Source organism: Salvelinus sp. IW2-2015, unplaced genomic scaffold, assembly GCF_002910315.2.
Source record: "Salvelinus sp. IW2-2015 unplaced genomic scaffold, ASM291031v2 Un_scaffold4386, whole genome shotgun sequence".
Classification (NCBI taxonomy): domain Eukaryota; kingdom Metazoa; phylum Chordata; class Actinopteri; order Salmoniformes; family Salmonidae; genus Salvelinus; species Salvelinus sp. IW2-2015.
In genome coordinates this window covers 41,802-55,218 of record NW_019945656.1, presented here as the reverse complement: position 1 = coordinate 55,218, position 13,417 = coordinate 41,802, and the positions used below count along the sequence as shown (strand labels likewise).

General features: G+C 44.1%; 1 protein-coding gene across 1 annotated transcript; it reads left to right on the top strand.

Moving 5' to 3' along the window:
- The first annotated feature begins 9,015 nt into the window (after positions 1-9,015).
- Positions 9,016-13,151, top strand: LOC112077213 (histone demethylase UTY-like). Its single transcript, XM_024143772.2, has 5 exons — positions 9,016-9,172; positions 10,097-10,146; positions 11,291-11,349; positions 12,306-12,422; positions 13,065-13,151. Exons 1-4 carry the CDS (start codon positions 9,031-9,033, stop codon positions 12,391-12,393), a joined length of 339 nt encoding a protein of 112 aa, XP_023999540.1. The 5' UTR covers positions 9,016-9,030; the 3' UTR covers positions 12,394-12,422; positions 13,065-13,151.
- Positions 13,152-13,417: the final 266 nt, after the last annotated feature.

Below are 13,417 nucleotides of genomic sequence, written 5' to 3'. Positions count from 1 at the left end.
GCTACTCAATACTGCCCCTGCAGCCATAAGAAGTTAACGATGGCATTTTGAATGCACAGATACCGTAATGAGATCCTGAGGCCTTTGTCGTGCCATTCATCCGTCTCCATCAGCATGTTTCAGCATGATGATGCATGTCCCCATGTCGCAAGGATCTGTCCACAATTCCTGGAATCTGAAAATGTCCCAGTTCTTCCATGGCCTGCATACTCACCAGACAATGTCACCTACAGCCTGATCAACTCTATGCGAAATACATGTAGACCTGTCTCTTATACACATCTAGATGTGTATAAGAGACAGGACTTATTACATTGACACAGAGTTACATTGACACAGAGCTCCCTCTCATGTGAACGCGCATGGTCAGAGCATGGCCAGGTTATGGTAGACCTGACTATTTCCTGTCTCCTTCGGCCCCACTTCACAGTAGAGGCATCAGACAAGGTTCTACAGATTGTTGACATCTAGTGGAAGCCGTAGGAAGTGCAAACTCATCCATATCCCACTGTGTTCAATAGCGGCTGTGTTGAAAATCGACCAACCTCAGAATTCCCACTTCCTGTTTGGATTTTCTCTCAGGTTTTTGCCTGCAATATGAGTTCTGTTATACTCACAGACATCATTCAAACAGTTTTAGAAACTTCAGAGTGTTTTCTATCTAATATGAATAATAATATGCATATATTAGCAACTGGAACTGAGGAGSAGGCAGTTTACTATGGGCACCTCTGTGCACCTTTTCATCCAAGCTACTCAATACTGCCCCTGCAGCCATAAGAAGTTAACGATGGCATTTTGAATGCACAGATACCGTAATGAGATCCTGAGGCCTTTGTCGTGCCATTCATCCGTCTCCATCAGCATGTTTCAGCATGATGATGCATGTCCCCATGTCGCAAGGATCTMTCCACAATTCCTGGAATCTGAAAATGTCCCAGTTCTTCCATGGCCTGCATACTCACCAGACAATGTCACCTATTGAGTGTGTTTGAGATGCTCTGGATCGACCTGTACGACATTGTCTTCCAGTTCCTGCCAATATTTTGCTACTTTGCACAGCTATTGAAGAGGAGTGGAACAACAGGCCACAATCAACAGCCTGATCAACTCTATGCAGGGGAGATATCATACTGCAATGAGGCAAAATGGTGGTCAACCAGATACGGACTGGTTTTCTGGATCCATGGCCATCATTTCTGCAGTATCTGTGACTCTGCGGATCGCATACGTTTCCCAGTATGTTGAAATTGAAAGAGCATTCATGCTGAAAAACCCACAAGTCAGAGTTAAAGCAGTTCTTACATCGGAAGAGTGGCTGAATTTCATTCACGGCGATGTGGAGAAGACGGATCAACAACTACAGGAAGCTCTTGGTTGGAGTCTGATTGCAGCTAAAGAGTGGACAACCAGTTATTGTTTTTTGTTTCTGTTTACTGTGGAATTACTTTTTCACACGGGATTGGGTGTTGCTAATATGAAATACGGTGGGTTAATCTAATATTAGGTTTTGATCTGTATCACATTACAGTAATTTATTTTGACGCAAAAGTAGAGCAACTTTAGAAAGGAGTAAGATACCCTTTTCACATGTGTGTGGTGTGATTCGTTGTGCTTTGTGTGAATTAGCTACCAGTCTGATGGCACAAAAACGACACTGACCACAGCAACTGCAGCAATTTATTGCATCATAAAGTGTGCGTCATTAGCTTGACTTTGAACTACATTTTTTATTCGCAAATGCGAGGAAAGTGCTTCTGTAACTGTAGAGCACCTGCCATCCGCCAAGTGGGCTGGTGAAATAGGACATCTTACCTGCCAATGCCAAAATCTACCTGGCAGTTTCGGGCTGGGGTAATTTTAGTGTTCTGGAACAGACATTGTACCACGTTCCTCTCGTGGTCTGCATAGCACACAGGATGTAAACACAAATGGACTGTCCCACAGAGACGCGGACTCTTTGTGTACTGAGTTAGTTGGCCGTACGCAGATAGTAATTCCACGTTAGGTTCTTGTTCTTCCCAGCCCATTCCTTAGCCCTGATCTGAGTGATCTAACACACCTCAGTATTGTCCACTTATCCCTTCAACGTTGAATGAATATTGAGTAGCCAAGGGCAATAACGTGAATTTGTCACTCAACTAGTGTTATTGGTTCACTGTCATATCACAAACTCCTCTGAACTTGGTAGTCGAGTTGAGTGACAAGTGGGAGTTCATCCCACTCACCCTCTCCCAACACACAACGGACACCGCACGTTTCAGAGACCAAAGTACTAATTAGCTGTCATCCAGTTAATCATTGCTGGTCATATATCAACATTCTTTAAGTGCTCGATCTGCACAACAGTTTTGAATCGGTCTTGTTCAAACATACTTTTTTCTCTTCTCTGGCCTGGTGAATGACTGATTCAAGAGCCACCCAGATATAGGCGCTAACTGTAAATTGACACCAGAATGGCAACAGGAATTTAAAACATGAAAGTTTAAAAGCGGATCCTCTTAGGCAAGAGGTCATTCCACTTGTGGTGTTTAATGGGCTAATATGCACTTACCAGTTGAAGTCGGCAGTTAAATGTATTTGGGCTAAGTGTATGTTAAAAACTCGGTTTTCACAATCATGACATTCTAATCGTAGTAAAAATTCCCCTGTCTTAGGTTCAGTAGGATCACCACTTATTTTAAGAATGTGAATGTAGAATAATAGTAGAGCAGAAGATTGATTTCAAGCTTTATTACTTTCAATTCAGATTCCTCCCAGTGATCAGAAGTTTTACATACACTTAAATAGTAAATGGTAGCATTGCCTTTGAATTGTTCACTTGGTTCAACATTTCGGGTAGCCTTTCCACAAGCTTCCCACAAATAAGTTCGGGTGAATTTTGGCCCCCATTCCTCCTGACAGAGCTGGTGTAACCCCAGTCAGCGTTTGTTAGGGCTCTTTGCTCGCACACACTCTTTTCAGGTCTGCCCAAAATGTTCGTATAAGAATTGACGGTCAGGGCTTGTGATGGCCTCCGAATACAATTGACTTTGTTGTCTTACACTCAGTTTTGCCCATAACATTTGGAAGTATGCTTTGGGGTCAATTGTCCACTTGGAAGAACCATTTGCAACCAAGTTTAACTTCCTGACTGATGTCTTGAGATGTGCTTCAATATTATCCAGCACACCTTTTCCGATGCCCTCATGATGCCATCTAATTTTGTGAAGTGCACCAGTCCTGCCAATGCCAGTAAAGCACCCCAACAATGAGCCGCACCAAGCCCGTGCTTCAAGGTTGGGATGCGGTTCTTGGCTTGCATATCTTCCCCCTTTTCCTCCAAAAACATGAATATCGTCATTAGGGCAGGAACAGTTCAATTTTTGTTTCGGTCAGAGACAGAGGACATTTCTCCAAAAAGTGCACGTTGCAAAACTGTAGTCTATGGCTTTTTTATGGCGGTTTTGCGCAGTAGGCTTTGCAGAGCGGCCTTTCAGGTTTATGCTTAACTCGGATCTGTGTGATAGTTAATCCGACCCTCTTGCCTAGGTCGTCGCCATTTTTACCCTGTTGTTGCTGTGTTAGACTAGCAACCCTGTTTATTGCTGGCTGTTATTCTTACCTGTTGTTTGAGCTAGCTCTCCCAATCGACCTGCAATCACTTGTATGCCTATTGTATGTCTCTCTCAAAATATCATATGCCTTGAGCCATTACATGTTTTCGGCAGTTTTCATTATCATTTTTTGGTATGCAATGGACCCTGTAGTTCCACTCTCCGTACCCTCTGATACCCCCTTGTCCCACCCCCCACACATGCGTGACCTCACCCATTGAGACCAGCATGTCCAGAGATACAACCTCTCTTATCATCACCCATGCCTGGGGCTTGCTCGCTGTTACCCGCGCCCCTCCATACCCCTGTCTGCACATTATGCCCAGAATCTAGGCTACCACGCCCATAAAAATCTGCTCCCTTTTATTCTTTGTCCCCAACGCTCTAGCGACCAGTTTTAGTAGCCTTTAGCCGCACCCTCATCACTACTACTCCTCTGTTCCTCGGGTGATGTGGAGGTAAACCCAGGCCCTGCATGTCCCCAGTCACCCTCATTTGATGACTTCTGCTGATTCGAAAAAGCCTTGGCCTCATGCATGTGCAACAGCAGAAAGCCTCCTCCTAAGTTTGCCTTAACTCACCGCTTTAGCACACTCTGCCATCCTGATTGTCCTGCCGTGTCCGAATCCTGGCTTAGGAAGGCCACCAAAAATTCTGAGAATTTTCCATACCCAACTATTAACACTTCCGGTCAAGATAGAACTGCCAAAGGGGGAGGAGTTGCAAATCTACTGCAAGAGAGAGGCCTGCAAAGTTTGTTCATACTTCCAGGTCTATGCCCAAACAGTTCGAACTTCTAATTTTAAAAATAATCTCTCCAGAAATAAGTCTCTCACTGCTGTGCGCCTGCTTACCGACCCCCCTCAGCTCCCAGCTGTGCCCTGGACCACATCTGTGAAATTGATCGCTCCCCATCTAGCTTCAGAGTTTGTTCTTTAGGTGACCTAAACTGCGGATATGCTTAACACCCGCCGTCCTACATTCCAAGCTTGATGCCCTCAATCTCACACAAATCATTCAAGGACCCCACAAGGTACAACCCTAAATCCGTTTAACATGGGCACGCCTATGACATTATCCTGACCAACCTGCCCTCCAAATACACCCTCTGCTAGTCTTCAATCAAGATCTCAGCGATCACTGCCTCATTGCCTTATCCGCCCACGGGTCCGCGGTCAAACGACCACCCTCATTCACTGTCAACGCGTCCTAAAACACTTCTGCGAGGCAGGCCTTTCTAATCACCTGCCCGGGATACCCTGGAAGGATATTGACCTCATCCCGTTCAGTTGAGATGCCTGGTTCATTCTTTAAATTTACTTCCTCACCATATATAACAAGCATGCTCCGTTTCAAAAAAATGCAGAGAACCAAGAACAGATATAGCCCTTAGTTCACTCCAGACCTGACTGCCCTCGACCGCACAAGAAACATCCTGTTTGGTGAAACTCAATAGGCATGAAGAGCCCCCGCGATATGCAACTGATTCAGGGAAGTAGGAACCAAATACACGCAGTCAGTCAGGAATAGGCATTAAGGCCAGCTTTTTACAAGCAGAAATATCGCATCCTGTAAGCTCGTAACTCCAAAAAAGCATCGCGTTTGGGGGAGTACAATGTAAATCCATGGAGAACAAAGAGCACCTCCTACCACAGCTGCCCACTGCACTGAGGCTAGTAACACGGTCACCACCGATAAATTCCGTGATAATCGAAGACTTCAACAAGCATTTCTCAATGGCTGGCCATGCCTTCCTCCTGGCGACTCCAACCTTGGCCAACAGCCCGCCCCCCCCGCTGCTACTCGCCCAAGCCTCCCCAGCTTCTCCTTTACCCAAATCCAGATAGCAGATGTTCTGAAAGAGCTGGAAAACCTGGACCCATACAAATCAGCTGGGCTTGACAATCTGGACCCCCTACTTCTGAAACTGTCCGCCGCCATTGTCGCACCCCCTATTACCAGCCTGTTCAACCTCTCCTCGTATCATCTGAGATCCCCAAGGATTGGAAAGCTGCCGCGGTCATCCCCCTCTTCAAAGGGGAGACACCCTGGACCCAAACTGTTACAGACCTATATCCATCCTGCCCTGCCTATCTAAGGTCTTCGAAAGCCAAGTCAACAAACAGATCACGACCATCTCGAATCCCACCGTACCTTCTCCGCTGTGCAATCCGGTTTCCGAGCCGGTCACGGGTGCACCTCAGCCACGCTCAAGGTACTAAACGACATCATAACCGCCATCGATAAAAGACATTACTGTGCAGCCGTCTTCATCGACCTGCCAAGGCTTTCGACTCTGTCAATCACCATATTCTTATCGGCAGACTCAGTAGCCTCGGTTTTCTAATGACTGCCTTGCCTGGTTCACCAACTACTTTGCAGACAGAGTTCAGTGTGTCAAATCGGAGGGCATGTTGTCCGGTCCTCTGGCAGTCTCTATGGGGGTACACAGGGTTCAATTCTCGGGCCGACTCTTTCTCTGTATACATCAATGATGTTGCTCTTGCTGCGGGCGATTCCCTGATCCACCTCTACGCAGACGACACCATTCTATATACTTCCGGCCCTTCCTTGGACACTGGGTATCTAACCTCCAAACGAGCTTCAATGCCATACACACACTCTTCCGTGGCCTCCAACTGCTCTTAAACGCTAGTAAAACCAAATGCATGCTTTTCAACCGTTCGCTGCTGCACCCGCACGCCCGACTAGCATCACCACCCTGGACGGTTCCGACCTAGAATATGTGGACATCTATAAGTACCTAGGTGTCTGGCTAGACTGCAAACTCTCCTCCAGACTCATATCAAACATCTCCAATCAAAATCAAATCAAGAATCGGCTTTCTATTCCGCAACAAAGCCTCCTTCACTCACGCCGCCAAACTTACCCTAGTAAAACTGACTATCCTACCGATCCTCGACTTCGGCGATGTCATCTACAAATAGCTTCCAATACTCTACTCAGCAAACTGGATGCAGTTTATCACAGTGCCATTCGTTTTGTTACTAAAGCACCTTATACGACCCACCACTGCGACCTGTATGCCCTAGTCGCTGGCCCTCGCACATGTTCGTCGTCAGACCCACTGGCTCCAGGTCATCTACAAGGCTATGCTAGGTAAAGTGCCGCCTTATCTCAGTTCACTGGTCACGATGGCTACACCCACCTGCAGCACGCGCTCCAGCAGGTGTATCTCACTGATCATCCTAAAGCCAAACTCATTTGGACGCCTTTCCTTCCAGTTCTCTGCTGCCTGCGACTGGAACGAATTGCAAAAATCTCTGAAGTTGGAGACTTTTATCTCCCTCAACAACTTTAAAAATCTGCTATCCGAGCAGCTAACCGATCGCTGCAGCTGTACATAGTCATCGTAAACTACCCACCCAATTTACCTACCCACCCCCATACTGCTTTTATTTATTTACTTTTCTGCTCTTTTGCACACCAGTATCTCTTCTTGCACATGATCATCTGATGATTTATCACTCCAATGTTAATCTGCTAAATTGTAATTATTCGATTTATTGCCTACCTCATGCCTTTTGCACACATTGTATATAGATTCTCTTTTTTTCTACCATGTTATTGACTGTTTATTGTTTACTCCATGTGTAACTCTGTGTTGTCTGTTCACACTGCTATGCTTTATCTTGGCCAGGTCGCAGTTGCAAATGAGAACTTGTTCTCAACTAGCCTACCTGGTTAAATAAAGGTGAAAAAATAAAAATAAAAAAAAAATGTCGATTATAGGACTCGTTATTACTGTGGATATAGATACTTTTGTACCGGTTTCCTCCAGCATCTTCACAAGGTCCTTTGCTGTTGTTCTGGGATTGATTTGCACTTTTCGCACCAAAGCACGTTCATCTCTAGGAGACAGAACAGCATCCTTCCTGAGCGTATGACGGCTGCATGGTCCCATGGTGTTTATACTTGCGTACTATTGTTTGTACAGATGAACGTGGTACCTCAGCCATTTGGAAATTGCTCCCAAGGATGAACCAGACTTGTGGAGGTCTACAATTTTTTTTCTGAGGTCTTGGCTGATTTCTTTTGATTTTCCCATGATGTCAAGCAAAGAAGCACTGAGTTTGAAGGTAAGCCTTGAAATAGACCACAGGTACACTTCCAATTGACTCAAATGACGCTCCAAAAATGGACATTTTGGATATATATCGACGGAATTAATCGAACAAAGGGACCATTTGGATGTTTATGGGACATTGGAGTGCCAACAACAGAAGCTCGTCAAAGGTAAGGCATGAATATATTTTTATTTCTGCGTTTTGTGTCGCGCCTGCAGAGTTGAAATATGCTTCTCTCTCTTTGTTTACTCTGTTGCTATCCTCAGATAATAGCATCGTTTTCTTTCGCCGAAAAGCCTATTTGAATTCTGATGTTGGCAGGATTCACAAGTGTAGCTTTAATTTTTTATCTTTCATGTGTGATTTAATAGTAATTTATTTGAATTTGGCGCTCTGCATTTCCTCTGGCTTTTGGCCAAGTGAGACAGTAGCGTCCCGCCTAAACTCATTTTTGGATATAAATAAATATAAATATAAAAATATAAAAATTGCTGTGTTTTTCTGTGGTTGGCTCTGACCTAATATAATCGTTTGGTGTGCTTTCGTCGTAAAGCCTATTTGAAATCGGACACTGTCGCTGGATTTACAACAAGTGTATCTTTAAAATGGTGTAAAATACATATACGTTTGAGGAAATTAATTATGGGATTTCTGTTTTGAATTTGGCTCCCTGCAATTTCACTGGCTGTTGACGAGGTGAGACGCTACCGTCCCACATACCCTAGAGAGGTTAACAAGACATTTGTGGAGTGGTTGAAACACTTAGGTTGGAGTCATTAACTCGTTTATGTAAACTTCCGACTTCAACTGTAAGTGTGTGTGTTCTGCAGAGGTGTGTGTGTGTGACAGACTATCTGAAGGAATGTTCTGGTGCATTTCTTAGTTGCTGTTTGTGTATATTTAGTGATTGTGCTCTGTTTCAGAAGCCATGTCCTCGGAGAGCTGTTACTCAGAGTGCAGGGAAACGCTGTTTATGGGTTTCTAGAGTTCAGCAGTAGTCCTCCAGGAGTGGGTGTGTTTCATGTGGTGTGATTAGGCCTCAGGCAGAGCCATCCCTGTGAGTGATGCGCATCTCGCTGTGTTTTTTTATTTTCCAGTGGAAGAAGTCCAAATGAAAAACTTGGCCCAACACACACAATGAACGGAAATCCATACCATCGCTCCCATTTATATGGACATTGATAACTGATTGAAAAGAAAGTGGCACCCTATCCCCATATAGTGCACTACTTTTGACCAGGCATATGAGGCTCCGGTCAAAATTAGTGCACATGTAGGGAATAGAGGGCCGTTTGTGACGCATCCCATGTGAGACTTCCTGGTAAGAGATACTGCTGTCTGTGTTCATGCTGAGTTTCTTCTTGCTGTATTTGTCCCCAGGCCGTCTGTTCCTACGATTCTCTCATCTTGAGGCTGAAGGGAAAGTGGAGCCAGAGTTATTCTGCCAGCTAGGCCACTTCAACCTCCTCCTGGAGGAGTACGCTAAAGGTGAGATGAAGCCCCTCGTGCTCTTTTCCCCCCCACACTTTAATAAGGTGGACATCGGCTGCACTGATAGACTGTTGAACCGTGAGACACATTTGACAGAAGTCCCAACGGTAACAAAAATGATAGTTCCGAACCATTTTTCATGTTGTAGTATTGGAAAAAGTCCAGAAGTTTCAGTATAGCGTGCAACACCAGTGTCTACTCTGGTCTTGGCACATGGGCTCCAGCCAACAGCTGGCAGGTAGGCTAGTCTACCCGATGAGAATATTTGTCAAACGGCAGTCACGCATCGATCAAGCCCCTTGAAATGTATTGTAACAGAGCATGAAGATCACCGTGCACTGTCAGCACCCTGTGAAGTTCATCTGGAGTTCCCACTAGGCACAGATGTCTATTCCACATTGGTTCAATGTCGTTTCATTGAAATMATGTGGAAACAACGTTGAGTCAACCAGTGTGTGCCCAGTGGATTATTTCATCTGTAGCCTAATAAACTGCATAGTTTCTCGAGTCATAGTGGGAGGACCATATCATCGRATGACTCCCAAGTTTACTTCCATATGAATGTTAATAAAATCAGTATTTGTGCAGAAAGGCATTTCCACCAGCATTTCTCGCATAATTCATTTTAGAGACACAAGAAGATCCCACCGTGTCGAAAGAACAAGTTATCTATCCATATTTATAAAATGGTATTGAATTGTGCATAAAAACAGTATGGTAACATGGTTTCTTTTCACACTCGATTTCCTTCCTTTATTTGTTATTTTTACCTAGTCCCCCCCACCTGGGTTAAACTTTATTAAACTTAAACTTTAATTTCAGTTAGATGCAGTTGACCCCAACTTGGCATTGCTGAWAACAAAGCTGGTCGGTGTTAACCTTTTGGTATGTCTGGTATTTAATATCCCTCTTCTTTCACAGCATTATCAGCATACCAGAGGTACTACAGCTTACAGTCCGACTACTGGAAGGTGAGAAAATATTACTGACGGACACACACTCTGAAAGCTTCTGCATGCTTTGGTTTTGGCTAGCGCCTATTCAAACTGAACAAATGTGCTCACAAACTCAAAAGACCTTCGCTTGGAAAAAATAGAGAAGGTGACAATAGCTCTGTTTGTCCCTCTTTAGATGCAGTACCCAGTATACACTTCCTCAAAATTGTCAGAATTAAGCTAACTCAAGGTCTTTCATTTAKTTTGATGTTTTTGTCAGATCTTAGTCGTGTAATTTACATCTAAGATGTTTGGTGCCGTGTTTCTCAAGTGAAATGTGCATGAAAACAAGTCGTCTATCCTTGATGACAAACACTTAATTGAAGAATRCCTACAATTGACCAAAGACGGACGAAGAGGCGTAGACTTTGGCTCAACTTCAGCTTGCCTCGAGAAAAAATGTAGCGTGCACGAATAGCTGAACCACCGTTGCCAAAGATRACAATGAACAAACACGTCACAAAATGTCGTCGTAATATATGAACGAACTGTTCCCAACAGTTTCTGATGGGGAAGCATGCGGACACCTTTACTCACACACTCACGCTCTTATCTGTGMAGCTCTTATAGTAGTAATGTCTCCATTCCACTTCTACTGCAGATTATATTCTGCTCATGTTCATCCTCAACCTGCCATGGGATAGATTAACCCATTCACATGGCGCCGACCAACCAGACACAGGAAGTGTGTGTGGTTATGATTCAGGGGTTTGTCTGGAGGAACGCTGTGGGTTGTGGCTTTCAGATTAGACTCATTCTCTGCCGTTTTCTGTTTGAGTCGAGAAATCTGTGGTAAGATGTGAGCATTTGGTAGGCCTACATGGTGATTCCATTTGAGCGTCGGCCAGCAGAGWCGATCCCCTAAAGGCATCTGTAGTGCAGTAACCAATCATTGCACAAAGAAAGACTTCTATTGTTTGTGGTTAAAATGAATGGTCCATAACTAATGACGACAGATTAAGACGGATGCCTTGCAGAGTGGGTTTCTGGAAGGGCTCCGGTGCAGACGACATGTCTGGGCTGCAGCCATTTTGAAAGCATTGTTTTATGTGTAGGCGTGTGTGTGTGGCCTGTAACTAATTAGTCTTAATGGTGCTCCGTGTGCATCTGCCTCTTCCAGAATGCTGCCTTCCTATATGGCCTGGGCATGGTCTACTTCCATTACAACGCCTTTCAGTGGTGAGTAGCTGTCTTATACAACCTAAGTATGGAGGACTAGATTATGATGGTATTATAACTGTTGTGTGTGTGTGAGCATGGGGAAAGATGTGTATGGTTTCCATGGTGACACCGTCACCAGTTGCAGCCCACATGGCACCCTATTTCATTTTATAGTGCACTAGATTTGACCATGACCGCAACGGGCCCTGGTGGACAGTAGCGCATAATGTAGTGAATAGGGAGCCAGTTGTGAAGAAACCACCATGAAGATCTCCTGTTTTAATCATGTTGTGAAGAAACCATGATGAAGACCTCCTGTTTTAATCATGTTGTAAGAAACCATGATGAAGACCTCCTGTTTTAATCAGTTGTGAAGAAACCATGATGAAGCCTCCTGTTTTAATCATGTTGTGAAGAAACCATGATGAAGACCTCCTGTTTTAACATGTGTTGAAGAAACCATGATGAAGACCTCCTGTTTTAATCATGTTGTGAAGAAACCATGATGAAGCCTCCTGTTTTAATCATGTTGTGAAGAAACCATGATGAAGACCTCCTGTTAATCATGTTGGTGAAGAAACCATGATGAAGACCTCCTGTTTTAATCATGTTGTGAAGAAACATGATGAAGACCTCCTGTTTAATCATGTTGTGAAGAAACCGTGATGAAACCTCCTGTTTTAATCATGTTGTGAAGAAACCGTGATGAAGACCTCCTGTTTTAATCATGTTGTGAAGAAACCGTGATGAAGACCTCCTGTTTTAATCATGTTGTGAAGAACCGTGATGAAGACTCCTGTTTTTAGTCATGTTGTGAAGAAACCATGATGAAGATCTCCTGTTTTAACATGTGGTATTCTCTCCTCTGGAGGACTGTGGTCTCTGTTCAACACTGCAGCGCTGATTCTGCATCTTTCTGAGTGGCGTCTCCCATTTCTAACTTGGAATAACTTATCTCTTCTCCCCTCCCCCAGGGCAATTAAAGCTTTCCAGGAGGTGCTCTACATCGACCCCAGTTTCACGAGCCAAGGAGATCCACCTGCGACTCGGCCTCATGTTTAAGGTCAACCGACTACGAGTCAAGCCTAAAGGTACTCTGCCTGCCTCTTTCCTCCACCAGTGAGCCACCACAACATTTCCAACAGTAGGACATCCAGAGAGGAACATTAGTGTAGAATTATAATTTTTTTTTTTAGGTTGGCACCTTATTCTATTGATCAGGGATGGGCCACTGATGGGGGGGCCATAAAATCTGAACTCATTATGGGGTCTGTGGCTCGCGGTTCTGTTACCCACATCCATACCCACACATGCAGTCAGAGACAGCCCTGGCCTTTTGGGGATCCTACGCACAAAGTAGTTAATTTCATGCAATCTACTCATTTTGCCATGGGGCGGAGAGGAATGTTTGCAGTTTTTGATATCTGAGTGAGACTGACAAACAAAATCAATGGGGACTGTAAAGAGGACTTGCAGTGTGCAATCTCTTCATCAGTTGCCCTCTCCTTGATCGTTCTCTCCTGCCTTTTAATTGCAGTGCAGAAAGTGAGCAAGGACAGAGGCAGCTTGCTGAAGAATTGATTTCCTTGTCCGAGTCTGACAGTCAGGGAAAAGGAGTGTCTCAGTGCATGGGATTCATGTAAAGGAATTACCTTTTGCATTGTTCTTTTGTTTCTGTGTATTTCTTGTCTTTCAGTGGATGTTAATACCTTGATATTCTGTTCTGTCGACAGCATTTCCAGCTGGCTTTGATTGACTCCAACCCTGCACTTTGTCCAAAGCGGAAAGTAAGTAGTGTGAATAAAGCTAATTCGGTAATGCAAGTTTCATTTTTTAAATATGCATGTTTAAACACATGTTGATGTTCATTTGAGATTTAACTACAGAAATGTACTGGACAAATTGGCCAACTATGTTGATTGAGAGTAGGGATGGCCATGCGTAAGGGACTACTCAAACTGATGTAAAAAAAATAATTATATATATAATACTGTAATACTATTTTGTGAAATATTTGTCTTGAGGACAACGTTAATTTACTTTGACTCTAGTTTCCATTTGTGCATTTGCAGGACACAACAAAAAA